General features: G+C 38.3%; 1 protein-coding gene across 1 annotated transcript in view; it reads left to right on the forward strand.

Annotated features, from left to right (window-relative positions):
* Positions 1 to 1,023: 1,023 nt before the first annotated feature.
* The window catches only part of CaBP1 (Protein disulfide-isomerase A6 homolog CaBP1), a 65,005-nt gene continuing 49,514 nt past the window's right edge, over positions 1,024 to 16,514 (forward strand). Inside the window, exons 1-3 of the mRNA XM_067152563.2 lie at positions 1,024 to 1,246; positions 7,424 to 7,620; positions 13,760 to 13,993. Coding sequence (XP_067008664.1) covers positions 1,225 to 1,246; positions 7,424 to 7,620; positions 13,760 to 13,993 — 453 coding nt within the window. The 5' untranslated portion in view covers positions 1,024 to 1,224. The remainder of the gene's footprint in view (positions 1,247 to 7,423; positions 7,621 to 13,759; positions 13,994 to 16,514) is intronic.

A 16,514-nucleotide genomic window follows, 5' to 3' on the forward strand; every position in this document is an offset into this window, starting at 1 on the left:
AGAGGGAGACCAAGCTGACGATGGTTAGACTCAGTTTCTAACGATTTAAAGATAAGAGATATGAAACTAAATGAGACTACATGACTAATTACAAATAGAGGATTGTGCTGGCAGTTAGAAAGTAGATTAACACTGCTGAAAGGCATAACAGTCTATAATGAAGATGTGTATTATTATTACAGTACATATGCAAATAAGCCCATCGCGACTATGCAAAATATTTAGAAGCATGCATTTGCCTTCCTTTGTGCCCATATTTCTTTTATTTTTTACTGTGGGCTACCTGTCTGTCTTCAGACCAGGTTGTTCCAGTCTTCTTCTATGGTCTTTCCTCTTGGTCAACTTGCTATTTATATATTTTGGATACCCTGTTTCAGACACCTGCTGCTGTAATTCAGGCCTATTTCAAATTTATAATAATAATAATAATAATAATAATAATAATAATAATAATAATAATAATAATAATAATAATAATAATAATAATAATAAATTTAATTAATTTCGTGTGGCTATTTCTAGCCGAGTGCAGCCCTTGTAAGGCAGACCCTCCGATGAGGGTGGGCGATAATAATAATAATAATAATATTATTATTATTATTATTACTGGGCTGAATGGCTCAGACTGTTGAGGTGCTGGCCTTCTGACCTCAACTTGGCAGGTTCACCCAGTCCGGTGGTATTTGAAGGTGCTCAAATATGTCATCCTCGTGTCGATAGATTTGCTGGCATTATTATTATTATTATTATTATTATTATTATTATTATTATTATTATTATTATTATTATTATTATTTAGGATGGCAATAGTTTAATAATAATCATTTTGAAACTGTGCGGAAATTAATATTGACACTCAAGAATTGTTTCTAGAACCATAACCATCATACATCCTATTTGTTAACCATAAAATTCTTGTATTTTCGTGTGGGTTGGTTTGGCGTGTTAGTTTGTCATAGGTAAATTGATCTCAACCAATAGGAATTCACCACGAACTTTGTGAAGTAACAGCAGTAACACGAAATGCTAAACCAGGATTTGTGTGGCAGCATTGAGACATTGAGTGTGAATAGCAGTAGCGCTAAATAGTTCTTGAAGTGAAGAGTAGTACAAATTAAAGGGACTTAGGATATCAAAACGCTCCACTAGTCCATTTTCATGTGAAGAGAATTCCATTGTATCACAACTGCTGTGTTACGGTACCTGCAGAAAACACATTTTAATATGATCCATTTGATTTTATTGGGTAAGTTCACTTGGCGAAAAGCCGATATTTTACCAGTAATTATTTGTAGATGAAATATTTTGTTATAAGTTAAATTATTGCCACTTTTCACTTATTTGATGCTCTTTAGCATTCTTCAACATACTGCTATTGCTTAAAGTGACCGGTAATTGTTTATTGATCGGGAGTATAGGAAATGTCAAATGGACTAATGTGGTCATTAAGAATTGAGAAAAGGGGAAAAGCTATGAATTAATTTCTTCAGTGACAGTCTTAAGAAAACTAACGTTTGTTTGGTTTTGAGGAACTCTGTATTACCGCACGATGTTTTTGTTTATGGAAGACGTCGATTATAACCTCACTTCGGAACGGAAAGTGAATGGCCAAAAAAGGCAGGCATTTCTTTGAGGCCAGAGCGTGCACATACGCAGAGGGATGACGGAATCGCTGGCCCGTAGCTTTCTTCCCCTCTGCTTTTTCTGTTGCTTGTTCAACTGGGACTTTGGCATTTGTATAGTAAACAGTGTATCCTCTAAAACTGAACAAATGGTGAGAAGATGCTCACCATGTTAGAGATCCCAATCCTGAGCTCGCTTTAAGCCTGTGGAAATTGCTCTGTTGGTAAGGTGAACCCTTGTGCCTGTCTTTAGTTTCTTCCCCAAATGTGCACCACCAAGACTAGTCTCTGGGAATGGGCTAGTAATCCACTTCTGGTTGTGGTGACTGCTTGTGGGTTCCTGTTTAGTTGCTTCTTGAGGAAGTAGTCTGTGGGAGAAGAGCAAATGTCCCCTTGTTTTGGATACTTGTATCAGACTCTCTGACAAGTAGAATCTTAATTCAGCAGATGTAGTTTCCTTCTTTATAACCTATTCAAATCACCACTGCTTTTCTTTTTTTCTCATGGTTGATGGGGGAGCACGTCAAGGATTGGTAGAACTTTAGTATTGTCGTCGTCCCTCGCAAACTGTGCTGCACTGGGTAAAGAGGATGATATTTTGGTGGTGTTAGCGGCTGCATCACTTGCTCAGACAATGCTACTGCCTGTTTAGGTAAATCCTGGCTAGTGACAAAAGCCATTTATCTAGTACATCAGGTGTACTTAGCAAAGAGCCTTGTATTGGCAATGTGGCCCCTCGTAGCAGTTATATATAGGTCTATTGGAAATAGTTGGGCCTTCAAATCCTTGCGTTATATAAAGTTACACCTGTTTAAAAATAGAAACTGCCGTCTTGCACATTTGGATACAACGGAGCAGATAAATAAAAAAATTACTCTCATAATCCACATTAGGTAACTTCAACCTCAAGAAGCAAAATTCATACTAATCTAAGAGTAAACATACTCCCACCTTAAGTTAACAATATCCTGATGAGTTAACTTACCCACCTTTCACTCAGGCAAATCAAAACATCACAAATTTAATCTTGAGTCTTTATTTTCCGATCTGTTTTTCTCCTTCCACCCTTAAGTCCTCCCTTAACATACTCTTTTACAAACCCGTCACATTTTCCACTATCTTCTTCACATACATCTTCCAGAGGATAGAGCTGTTGTGTTGGTTGCAAAAGTACAGTATGTGAGCCGATGTCTCAAACCTCCCCATCCTGATCAGGTATCAACTCCTCCACTCTAGAAGGCCACTCTGGCCATTTCATGTTGTCACGTCTGATGAGTATGGCTACTCCGTTTAGTACTCCTAATCTCATCTTTAGCTCTTTTGAATCTTTGTAATATCTCCCATTTCATAATTTCCTTTTCTCAGTGCTTTTGTTTTTTCTCTTCTAGATATTTGTGATGGCCTTCAGTAGGATCTTCCTTCAGAAGTTTCTGATATGCATTTTTTTTCTTGGATTTTTCTTGTTTGTTCAGTTGTTAGTGGAAAAAACGATTAATTTCTTTCTTCCTTTTCTCAACTTTGAGTACTTCTTCTATTTTCTCTTGCTAAAATTCCTCTGCATCTTTATCTTTGCTGCATACTCAGCCTCCCTTTTTATTTCTCTATCTTGCAGTTTGTTTTCAAACTTCATCCAAGTTTCTCATTCTTTAAGGACGTAGAGCACTGTTTAAGGTCTTGGTGTCATGTTTCTCATATGACAGGAGGTTTTTTTTTTTGCATTGTTCTATATAATTTTTTTCTTCCTTCTGCTTTCTCCTTTATCTCCAAGAACTTGAGATCTATTGCTAACTTTTCTCTGTCTAGTCTCTCTTGCCTCATTTTTAGTAGCTTTACTTGAGTGTCCTCTAGAGTATTCCTCCAATATTTCACCATAGCACAATTGCCATTTGCCTGTATTCCATTCACTTTGGCCATTACAGTCCACCCAACTTTAGTCTGTATGGCTACCAAACCACTCAAATTTTGTTCTTGTTCCATTGAATAGTTTCCCTGCTATATCAGCACCAATACACACTTCTATGGGACTTTATCATCTCCATCTGTGAGTTCAATGTATGCATATTCAAGCTCTTTTATCAAGGGTCCACTTTGGATTTGACTAATATTACTACATATAATTTCGTGACCCAACACCTCAATGGATCAGCAAGAAGTATCGTCCATACTACCCAAACAGTCTGTAGCCTATATGTTATGTTGGCTAACTTGCATTTAACTTCCTCTGAACATTGAATGAATAACCTCTTATAGGTTTGTAATCCATTTCAGCTGCAGCCTCCTTCAAAACATAAGACCTCTGTGACCTTTTTGTGATTGCTCTGATGGCCTTGATGGCCTTGCAATATGTTTTCCTGCTAACCTAACCACAACTGTCTGCAAGTACACTTCAGGTGAAGATAATGACCTTGCGTGCAAGGCTTCAGTAGGCTTGGTTTCAAGTCGCTCGCTTTTGACCGATACACCTCATTTCTCATTCTCTTTTAGGGTGTCCTTACCGGAAGGCAAATTTGGACACATAATGGAATAATGTTTTCTGTTACAAATTGCATATTTAAGTGAAATTCTAATAGTTTTTGCACAGTGTCCTGGTTTTAAACATATAAAACATTTCTTATTAGGTATCATTTTCCTTTTTTCATCAAGCCTTAGTTCCTGAGCACTATAGCGCTCACTGCTGTGATGATTACTATTACAAACTGTACAGTTAGGCTTACTTTATGTTTAGCAATGAGTAAGCCTGCTGTTAAAGGTACTTCATCTACTTGAAAACCTAATTAATTGATTTCTTTAACTGTTTTACTCTTTTCAAACTTTGTTCCATACATTGCTGTTGATTGTTTCCTCTCTCTATTTCCTGCGTGATGAGGTTCATCAGTCCCTTTAGGCAGTCTCTTGGACTCCCTCCTGCAGTAGACTGTTGTCACCATATACTATGCAAGTCTTCAGGAGCGCATAACATAGCCTCAGATTTTTTCAGTAGTGATACCCGAAGACTCAAGATCTCGTATAAAGCTGAGAGTAAACATGAAGACCCTGGTACTGTGTTCTGTAACACTAATGAAAGGAAGTTCATGGATGTATACTTTGATCAACTGCTGGGTGCTCTTGTTCCTCTGTCAGCTGCAAAGAAACAATCGTCCTACATGTCCTTATGGGGTTCCACTGGCCTTGCAGTCTCTTCCTGAATGCCAAGTAGCAACTTTCCACATACTCTTATCACCTTTGGCACTACTTTGCATATTATTATATCCGTTTCTGGTTTCATAAGTGCCAAGGAGAGATCTCATAGGCATGATTGCCTTATTATCTTATCACAATTATTGTTTTTGGAATATACGTTCAGTGTTTATGGCAGTGGTGTTCCTAGTAAACCCTCACTACAATACCTGTTTTCATCCTGTTCTAATAACCACCGATATCTGTCCTACACTCATAATCACTAGAGAATACTAATTTGACCGTCACAGAACGCATACGCCACAAAACAGTCTCAGCCCAGCACTGCCACTTCACAAGTAGTTCCGTAAATAGTCGCGTGGGCTACATTTGCAATCCGAGCTAACTCTTTGGTATGCCACTGGCACGTTAGTGGTCAGTTATGTAATGAAATGGCGTATGGCTTTTAGTACTGGGAGTGTCCGAGGACAAGTGCGGCTCGCCAGATGCAGGTCTTTTGATTTGACACCAGTAGGCGACCTGTGCGTTGTGATGAGGATGAAATGATTATGAAGACAGCACATACACCCAGGCCCCGTGCCAGCGAAATTAACCAATTATGGTTAAAATTCCCGACCCTGCCGGGAATCGAACCCGGGACCCCTGTGACCAAAGGCCAGCACGCTAACCATTTAGCCATGGAGCCGGACAGTTATGTAATATTTCACGGTGATTGTAGTGAGGAGATCTAGGAAGGGTACTCAACAGCATGTACCAAAAGCAAGTGTATTATGTTCGCAGATATAAAACAAATAAGTCTGGATTACAGTAGTAATCCACGAGACCACTGGAGGGTTATTGACTGCACGATCGTGTGGCGGTAGCGATGCATCTTTGAGAGTATTGAATAATAGAGAACGTTGCAGAGACCATCAGACAAGATGAGAAATAATCAGGTGCATCTTGTCTTAATTATAGTGTGTTGTTGTTCTGTGTGTACAATTACAGCTTCTTAATAAGCGAACTATGGATATTGGTTGTAAGAAACAGGGACAGTTCTGCAAGAATCGAACAAATTCGCACGGAGAATTCACCCCACTTCCCCTCCCTTCCCTGAAGCACAGCAGCGGGCAGCAGTATGCGTTCAGGCACTGCAAATACGGCAAGTTCATCAATTTGAATTGCACGCTTGGAAGTAACAAAGTAACCCCTTTTTCTCAAAACGAAAAGTTTTTCCAATTCAATTGCACCATTGTTGTTTATATAACATGAAGGGCATCACTGGAATTGTTTTTGTCGGTATAATTTATATACACCCTGTATAATCGCTTGTGCATTTATTGGGTCATCCTGAAATAAATTAGTGATAAAACACAGTCAATGTATTCCATCCCCTAGCAGGTAACCCTAGTCTTGGGTTGTTGTACTTTACAGAAAAGAAAAACATTTGTGCTGTTAAATCTCCATGAAACTTTGTTTTTCCCCACTGGGTTAACCACTTTTCATAAAGTTGGAGGCTTCCCTGTCTTGAAGTTGTCCTTTGAAAACAAAAAAAATGTACTTAATGAGATTGCTGTCTTCTGGTTCTTGGTATTAAGAGCCAGTTTAAGTGATTGGAATTGTTTCTATGTTATATTTCCATCTCCCTTGCTGTAATTTTTACTCAACAGATTTGATAGTTTGTGTTGTGTTTCTTCACTTTATACACTTCATAGTCCCTACACTGCCTGATAGGAATAGGTCAGTGTAGAACTGGTAGTGCTGGTGACACTGGTTTTGATGCTAAGTCACAGCCTAACAGCCCATAATTTCACAATTTTTTATTAGTTTCTAACCAAGAAAGTCTTACAATAGGTACATCATTTGATTGGTAGAAGTGGAACGCTGTCCGTCCCAACACTTTATCTTGAAACGTAGGATGAGTAATTTTTGAAATCGTACCTTTTATAACATGTAGGAAAGATACAAGTGTTCATAACCAATACTTGGGACCCACCACCCAGCCATAAGTTACTTTAATTGTAAAATACAATAGAACTAGGACATTTTCGAGAGTCGGCATGCGAATGATTGCTTCTGTTGGCTCTATTGTGCACTGTAGCAACTTTCCCATAATTCAATACAAATACTTATTTAGAAGCATGTCATTGCCAACCACACCACAATGAAAACTCTTAAATGGATGAGAATATGAGTTGTGCTCCCTGGGGATATGAGAGGGCTGTACGCTGCTTCATGGTCTAACCTGTTGGCTTATGTCCCCATATTCCTTTCCTTGCCTTCAAACTCTGATTTGTCCAGACCAATATTCTTGTCGCTCATCAGCGGTTAACATGCAGACGAGCTGCGCCAAGCTAGATTTATAACCTGTGTATTGATGCATGGGATTTATGTGAAAAGGTGGTAGTATTATCCGAGCAAGTGACATAACCAGTAAGAACAAGAGTTTCATTGTCAATGCGTAGTGGAGCATGCTCTAGCTTGCTACTGAGACAGTTTTCAACTTCTGTCTAAAATTGTTAACAGTTGATTGGGTCTCTGCATATAGACATGGTTTATTGTCACATGAATAGTTTTAAAGTTGTGGAAATACTAACATTTCATAGCAGAATTGATACAAATGTCATATATTTCCTTTATTTCAGTGTACCTGTTCCTCTTCACCTCTTGTAGCTTTGGGCTGTATCCCTCCAGTTCTGATGTCGTCGAACTAACACCTGCCAACTTTGACAGATTAGTTATTCAGAGTGATGCCTTGTGGATTGTAGAGTTTTATGCACCATGGTGTGGTCATTGCCAGCAGCTTGTTCCAGAGTACTCCAAAGCAGCTACAGCTTTAAAGGTACTTGTTATGTTTGATCTGGATTCAATTAATTTGTGCTTTCTATTATGTTTTATATAGAACCTAATAATAGCCAATCTGATGGCCATGATCGTGAGGGCATCTTGACATTTGTTTACAATCTCATCCTTCCCATAGTTAGTGAAAGGATAACCCTAGTGAAACTCAATAAATCAAATATAAATGGCCTCTTCAACGAATAAATCAAAATGAGATATACCTATACTACATTCATAGAATAAATGATAAGCTGTGTTAAAGAATACACAGTAATATTTTAAAAAAAATACAATATATTACTCTACTACACACGTCTGCACTTATTTTAGGAAAGGAACTTTATGTATCTTGGTCATTCTGACCTTGGTTGTTGTGATAGGAAATAAGAGGGGTTATTTGAAACTGTGACTTCAGTTTCTGAATAACAGTTTATTTTGTGTACGAAATAAATCTAATTGTCTAGGAGATAAAGATTCGTACCGTATTACCCCTCTTTTCCACTTTTCAAGGGACCCAAGGAATACCGGTGTAAACAGGGAGTGAGTGTAAATCGTGGGAAACAGTTTATATATGTAAAAATGCTCTGGAAAAGGACTCAAATGTACAAATGCATATTAATTTATGGAGTATTTTAATCTTAATCCCATTACAGTACTTACCTCAAATGAAGGTCCAGTGTAAATTAACTGTTGACACTACGCTGCCTTCGTAATTCTGCTCATCCACTGACCACAAGGTCACCGGTAGGTAGTTAAAATATTGTGTAATGTAGTTTACAATTTTAACCTAGGCATTTTTCTTGGAATGGCTATAGAATTGTCTACCACGCAATAAATTTTCTTCATCATGCCATGGTTACTTTTATTTTTTCCATCTCAAACAGCCTGACGTGGCGTAGCGTAAATGGTGGGAAGCACAAAATGTTGCAAATGTAAATTTGAGGATTTTTAATACATTGTGAACAGAGGGAATCAGAGGGGGCCAACAAGAAATGTTGTAAATAACAGGAAAATGTAAAAGTGGGGTAATACTGTATTATTTTGTAAGAAGAGTATTACTGTACAATATGCACCTTTGGGCTTATTTACACGATTATATCATGATACTATCTGTTGACGAGATGTATGTCAGTGTCACTTCATAGACCTGGCTCCTATAGCTTGTCTAATCAGTTAGGGGTGCTTGATAAAGATGGCGATTGAGGAGGGGCTTAATTTTAATAAGTCTTGGTCAGTTCGTTCATCACTGTAGGTAATCACATCTATCTGTGTTGAATTCTGGGAGTGACAACTTATTGTAAATTTTAGCTGATGGCAGTGGCTGATATTGAAAATGCCTACACGATTTGTGATATTTTGTTATAACAGTAAATATGTACACATGTTGCTGTCTTACTACGAGTAATACAAGGTAAGATTTATGATTTACTTTTGAAATAATGTAATTTATGCTGAGGTGCATATTGTATAGCTTTACCGGTATGTCTTTTCACGAGAGTTTAATCCTGATGTAAACATGGTATGTCCACGCCTCCGCCAAAGAGCGAGTTGTGATTCGCTGAGCGTGTAGTACCGACCTCCACCCCTTCAACGTCTTGTGTTCGGACGTACAGGGCTGCGCATCGCATACAATAACAGTACGAAGATCTGAACTTCTGAATAAACTACTAAACCAGGATTCAGTTCAATTAGTTTAAACACATCCACAATGCACTGCCTATGGTCACTTCTGAGCGGTTTTCCTCTTTTGTGCTTCACTACACACGGTCCTACCTCTTGCTCCATTTCTCTCACTATGAATACTGACACTGACTGCTGCTACAAGATGCAACACCTTATCTCCAAACTGTACAGCTTGGGACTTTCCCTCACTATGTGAAGGCTTCCTATATTACACCACGCCTTGTGCCTTCATTTCTCGTTATTTAATCACTATTTTATATAAAAAGCATACGTATACCGGTATATAGGACAAATACGTACTCTTCTGAACTCTGTAAATGTTATAAACTAGAATAAAGTTAGATTAATGCCACGTACTACTTTCCTTCGAGCTCGCATACAGTCGAGTGAGTGCGACGGTTGCTTCTCCAATCAACTAAGTCTATGTCCACGTGCAAAGGCAATGTGCTCTGCGTATTTGTTTACATCAGGATTAAACTCTCGTGAAAAGACATAATTACACGATTTTTAATTTGTATTTTATATAGAGCCTACTAACAGCCCGCTTGGTGGCTATGATCGTGAAGGCATTGGGTCTACGTAGTCAGATACCGCTTTTAGCTTGTTCGTGTGCCTTTATTCGAAAAATTATCATCATCGGAATGTTGGCTGGCAGGGTAGAAAAGTGGTTGTATAAAATTTCTAAAAGCCTGGTTTAAATTCCAAACATCTCCAGTGTTCGTATGGAGTGAGGGGATATGACTTGGTTGGTGATTCGTCCATCAGATGGAGATATTGACCCCTTAAGCGGGGAGCGATTTCCCTGATTGGAGAAAATATTTAATTACTTGATTAAAAACAATCTTAGACTAAAATGAACTATTGAAGGGCCAAAAGAGAAATATTTACTTGAATATAATGTATATAATTGTTGAAAAATTTGATTATTTTAATTTTTCAAAACTTTGTGCAAAAACGTACTAAGTGCTTTGACACTGTGAAATTGAGATTGCTTCTTCCTAACAGATAAGCTCTGGTTTTTGTTTATACAGTAACTTTCACCTGAATGTTTTAGGCAGTTTGCTATCAATCTCTGCCTGTAAATAAATGTTTCTGTATATGTAAATTGTAGATTTACAAAGTGTACACGTACTTACAGTAAAAGATGTACAATGGAATAAATTTTAATATTCACGAAATTTTCTGGTATATTGGTCAGAACTTTCGAGGGATCAAGTTTATATAGCCTCTCTACAATTCATAAGTGACATAAACGGACAATATTACACTACAGTACAGGTAATATTTACAGTATTTACAGTCTTCACAGTGTTATGTATTTTACAGCTATTCATTATCATACACACGGAAGCAGGTCGTGTTATATAACCTGTCTCGCCTTTGCATAATTTATATAATTCCATTCCGAAACGCGATCGTTTTCTTGTTATGTAAACTTTCCACCCTAGCCACCCTTTCCATAGCAAGAGGTTCTCATCAATTGACATTTTGCCATCAGGGGTATAAGCTTCCAAAAATTTTGCTAACAGGTGGTCAGATACTGGATTTATCTTGTATATTTTGGGAGGAAGTTGTGCATTATTCACCTCATTGTCAGAGATATGTAAAAAGCTGTGAAGGAAAATCTAATAATAATAATAATAATAATAATAATAATGGCTTCACGTCCCACTAACTACTTTTACTGTTTTCGGAGATTCTGAGGTGCCGGAATATAGTCCCGCAGGAGTTCTTTTGCATGCCAGTAAATCTACTGACAAGAGGCCGACGTATTTGAGCACCTTCAAATACCACCGGTCTGAGCCAGAATCGAACCTGCCAAGTTGGAGTCAGGAGGCCGGCCAGGCCACTCAATTTGGCGAGAAAAAATCTCTTGAGAGTCATCAGCTCGTAGAAAATAGGCGTAGTGAACAAGCGATTGCGAGAAATAGTGTCATAATTCAGGTTTCTGTACAATCCCCTGCGGCAACAGAATGGCCATAAGAAGCTTTATTTCATCCTTATTTGTCCGGACTCGGTCTTGATCTTGATTCCTTTTGTCTTACTGAAATGGGTTTTATGTGCGATTTCCTGCTCGGCATCTTTTGTCTGTTCAGCTATGTTCTGGTATATCTTGTCATAAAAAAGTTATTAAAATATTTCGCTCAGTTTTGTTTTCCCTAAAAACACCCTCTTTACATCGCAGTGGAAATTTGGATCAAAGCAGGAATTTCTTTGTCCATTTTCAGTATAAGTTGACCAAGAACTTGCAATGGTTGGATTGTAATCAGTATTATCGTCACAACTGTCACTGTCATGATCGCTGCTTGAACTGGAATCGAACATGTGTTGTCTCTATTGCGACTGGTGAACATTCGCATCAGCTACGCCCAAACCCTGTATATTCGAGCCTGCAGTACTTATTCCAGGTCATTTCCTGTCAGTTACGAATTCCCCTTCGGCAGAACTTACTTCATTAATATCACAATTCTCTCCACTAAATTTCAACATTCCGTTTATAATGACCCGTAAATCATCTTCCTCTAACAGTGGGGGCTGGTAATTCATTATAGATATTTTAGCAGGAAAAAATGTAAGAAAAAGGATCGAATAGAACCCTGGTCTCAGCAGTTTTGGACGGAAATTATGAAATATGACTATTACGGATGCATACGATAATAAAATGTTGTGCAATTCGCGATAAACACACACTCCATTCGTGAAAGAAGAACTCAAGACTGGGGATAATAAATCAGGTCACAGTCCTAAAATGTCATCGGAGAGGTCTGTTCAGTTTCATGATCTCTAGAAATTTCTTATACAGCAATATTATTACATCCAAGGGACGATTAGGCGATGAGCTAAAGCTTCAGCGCAGAGCAACGAGGGCCATCCGGAAAGAAGTACCCGTTAGCGCCGCATGAAGCGCTGACGACTCGGGTAGCTGCTGGGCAAGGTCAGACCGCGTCAGTGGCTTGTCTGCCTGTTCTGTGCGAGGTTGCGTGATGCTAGCATTGCCTGTGTTGTCTGTGATCGTTTAAAATGTTTAAACAAATTGAGAACCCTGCCAGTTGTGAAGTGAGGGCAGTGATTAAATTTCTTAATGCACGAAACGTTCAACCTTGTGATATTCATTTAAAGTTAAAAACTTCATGATTGTTCCGTATTGAATAGAGAAATAAGATGATGTACAATATTATAGGGAAGGATCCACCTTTCAATACTCCGTAGTAAGTTGAACTAAAAAGTAGTTACAAACTGTTTATTGGGACCGGTTTCAACACATTTCAAGTGTCATCATCAGCCAATTAGCGAAGATCTTAAAACAACTAATATATTTGAACACAGGCAAAAAATTAACATTGTATCATATCGTAGCAATTCAGTTAATGTTCAAAACACAATAATCAGTCAAGCGAGTAAACAGAACATAACTATCTTGCGCCGAAAACAAATATAGTTCAAGTTCATAAGCAGATCAAGTATGCACTTATGTAAAGTCGTTGCTAAGCAGGTCTTTTACTCTTCGGCCGGAGAAACAAATGCCTACAAGAAACGTCTGTCTTTCTGTGTGAGTGAGTGTTGCCTCCAGTTCCTTGAGCACATTTTCAGGAGAGGAGAGAACTTGGAGAAGACCATTTTTTAAAGCAAAGTTGAAGGTAGACAATGAGGAAGAACAAAAAGTAGATGGTTAGTTCAGATCACTGGCTTACCTCTTCAAATCAAGTTAAAGAAAGCTGAAAACTGCTCTGAATGGAGACTTCTTGTCAAGGCTACAACGCAGAAATGTTCATGTTATGAGGTCACGACGCTCAGCAATAAGCAAAATAAGAAATTATAATGATAGACTCCTTCAATAATGACCTTCGGTAAACCAATTTTCTGATTTAGGTGGAGGTTGACATAAATTGGAGAGGACTACAGTGAGACAGTGATGAACGATAGACTAGGGAAAAGGAGGAGATTGGAAGAGGCTCTATGAACGACCTGCATTAGTAGAAACATTTCAGGAAGAAGAACCAATTTTCATTCTTGAATCTAATTTTCTGTTAATACATATTACACCCCCATGTGGTCCTTCATTGTTATTCAAAGGAGAAAGATTGCATCTGAAGATTTTGACTGAATGGTGGTGGTTGTTCTGTAGGCTCAGATGTTTAAGCCTGTTAATATTCTTTGTACATTTTGGGGACTTGCAATAGAAATAGCTCTGCTATGCTGATCTTTGCAAATTCCTCATAAAAGTATGGTAACATATCTTTATACCTGATTATTCCCTTGATGTGTATGAAGATCATAAAATAGTGTGTTTATGAATTTATTTTCATCACTAAACTTTCTTCTATTAGTTGTTTGCAGAGCTGTAGAAAGATTTGTTTTAATCTTTTCTGTAGGTATACTCCTTTGGACATCACACAATCTTTGGTTAAGCTCCAAAGATTGAGCATACTTTTACTCATCACCCGTTTTTCTTTCAGGGTGTAGTCAAAGTAGGTGCAGTGAATGCTGATGAACACAAGTCATTAAGCAGTCAGTATGGAGTAAGAGGCTTCCCCACTGTGAAGATCTTTGGTGCAGACAAGAACAAGCCAGAAGACTACAATGGTCCAAGGACTGCTCAAGGTTTGGTTGATGGTGCCTTCTCTGCTCTCCGAGATAAGGTCAACCAACAGCTGAAAGGCAAGAAGAGTGGAGGGTCTGGGGATTCAAAGGTAGTATATGATGTACAGTTACAGTCTTAATTTAGGGATCATAACAAGCCATTTTGTTGAATATCTTATTAAAATCATATTTGCTTGTGTATTTTCTCTTTTGGTAAAATTTTGATGTTTAACTCATTGGGCCCGAGCCACGGAACCGTTCCGTGCTTCATCTCGGTGGACCAAACGCCGGACCACGGAACTGTTCCGTTGTCTCATTTTACTACGTAATTCAACTTTCTCTCAAGAGATGGCAGAGTGAGTTGCATTTGTGATTTGTGTAGGGACTCTTTCTTTGCAATGTTATATGCTCTTTGCTTATATATATATATATATATCGATAGTGTGCTTGGTAATATTAGTTTGAAGTGGGGTATCTCTAGCTTTGAGATTCGCTTGTAAACAAGATGGCTGCCACTATAGAACTGATATTTACCGATATATAACTTCCTTTAGGAAGTAATGATGATTAGGAATGTAATTTTTTCAGTGAAATTAGTAGTAATATTAGTACTAGTGTGGGCAACACTCCTGAAGAACAAATAGATCTGGAAATCGAAGAGGAAGTGCAAAGAGAAGCTCAGCAGGCGGGCTCAGTACGGCCCCGTGATGCTAATAAAATAAAATGTTTTACAGTATTCCTTTTTTCCGCAGTTTGTGGTATGAAAGCCTTTTGTTTTCATGTATATTTAAATCTTTGATGGTCTTGTAAGTAAGAAATTTCTCACGATATGAAGTGACACTATATTCCCTCCAAAATAATCCCAGCGCCAATGCAGTTTCAATCCAACAAATATGCAGAGCTCAAAGGGTTAAGAATGGAATAGCAGAAAATTTTACAGGGATATCGTATTCATGTTTCATGTTTATTATTTTTCCTCAGACCTACAGAAAACAAATACCCATTTGATCTGATAAATGAGAAAAATGCAATGTCCAGCCTATAGCCAGATTTAAACTACAGTGATATGTACAACAGATACTGATAAATGGCCATGCAGAACTTCTTACCGGAGATCCAATGGCCCTGGCACTGCAGCATTAACGGCACACGTATTTACAAACAGGCAAAATTTAAATTGGTAAAATATAATGGCAAGGTTAAATGCAATAAAACAAAATGAAATGAAATGCGTCACTGATAGGGGCAAAATTAAATGACAATGAGCGACAGATGCTGGTAACCAGTTGTTTTGACAATGTCGCGCACCCGCTGGGGTTACACAACATTAACCATGTCCCAGATTTACTTGCCTGAGTAAGCTAGTCTGGCAACACAATTCTACTCCTAGCAACCCAGACAATATCACGTTTACTGCTGAGTGCGCTGACTTCTATGTTTACACGGGGCAGTCCTCTAACATTTAAATTTCTTAATGTCATTGCTCCACTTACTCAATCTGCTTCGCTGTACTATCTCTATTATCACACAAGCACTGCACAATTCCAACTATATCCAACTCTATTTAATAACAACTCTAGGTAATTCCAATACACACATACCCCCACTTACTATAATCGCTCTCTACCGTTCTATTTACTCTAATACCACACGCTTATATCTAGTAAATCTGTTCTAATAATTGCACTACGAACTTCTAATAATTGCACTACGAACATCAAAGACCAACTATCATTACACCAATTAACCACTTTTTCAGGCCTTATACCATCATAAACAAACCTCGAAACAAATAACTCTGTCAAATAAACCCATTAATATCCCAAATAACACATCAAATACTCACTTCTCTTAACTTTATACCACCATATTCATCCATTCACTGTTCGTACAAAGTGCAGTTCACATACAAATAGCATAAAATTACCGTACTTCTATCCTAAATCCAATAAACAACTCGCTAATTACTTTTCCAAATTTCCTGAAACAATTTTCTTACTTCTTGCTAGCTTTGTTAGCATTTTTACTTCTTGTAACAATACTCTTCTCATTTCCACCTATTCCCCACAGGTCTCTTAAGCTTCTACACCTTTCTTCGTCTATTCTTCCTTCGTCCCTTGAACTTCTGCTCCACCCTTCGTTCCAGAGCCGCTCTATTCTCTTCCGGGTTGCCTCCGAACGTTCCCTTTCTCTCTGTGCCGCCATATTTTCACTGTTTCCGCTCTGCTGACTTCCTTTGCCTCTAGCTGTGACTGTGTCTTGTGTCCCTAGGCCTACCTTCTCTCGCTCCATTATCCACTGCTCCTTCCTTATCAGTGTTTATGATCGCACTTTCACTTGGCACCTCTCCCTGTTTCTCTTCGCACAGCACACTGATACTTTCAGTATTTACATTACTACCACCCCCATCTTCTCCAGTATCACTATCTTTCACTTGCCTATCTTCCCCACTAATCGCTCCACTTCTCTCTGTTTCTTTGTCTTGTTTTATCTTCATTTCTAGGCCCTTCAATCTCTTTACAGACCAGATTCTACTCCAGCTGCTGCTTGACACCACTAGCTCCTGTCCTCTGATGATTGCTCTCAGCCCTTGATGTCTAGCTCGTATCATATGTTTTCTAAGAATTTTTT

This window comes from Anabrus simplex, chromosome 8, assembly GCF_040414725.1.
Source record: "Anabrus simplex isolate iqAnaSimp1 chromosome 8, ASM4041472v1, whole genome shotgun sequence".
Classification (NCBI taxonomy): Eukaryota; Metazoa; Arthropoda; class Insecta; order Orthoptera; family Tettigoniidae; genus Anabrus; species Anabrus simplex.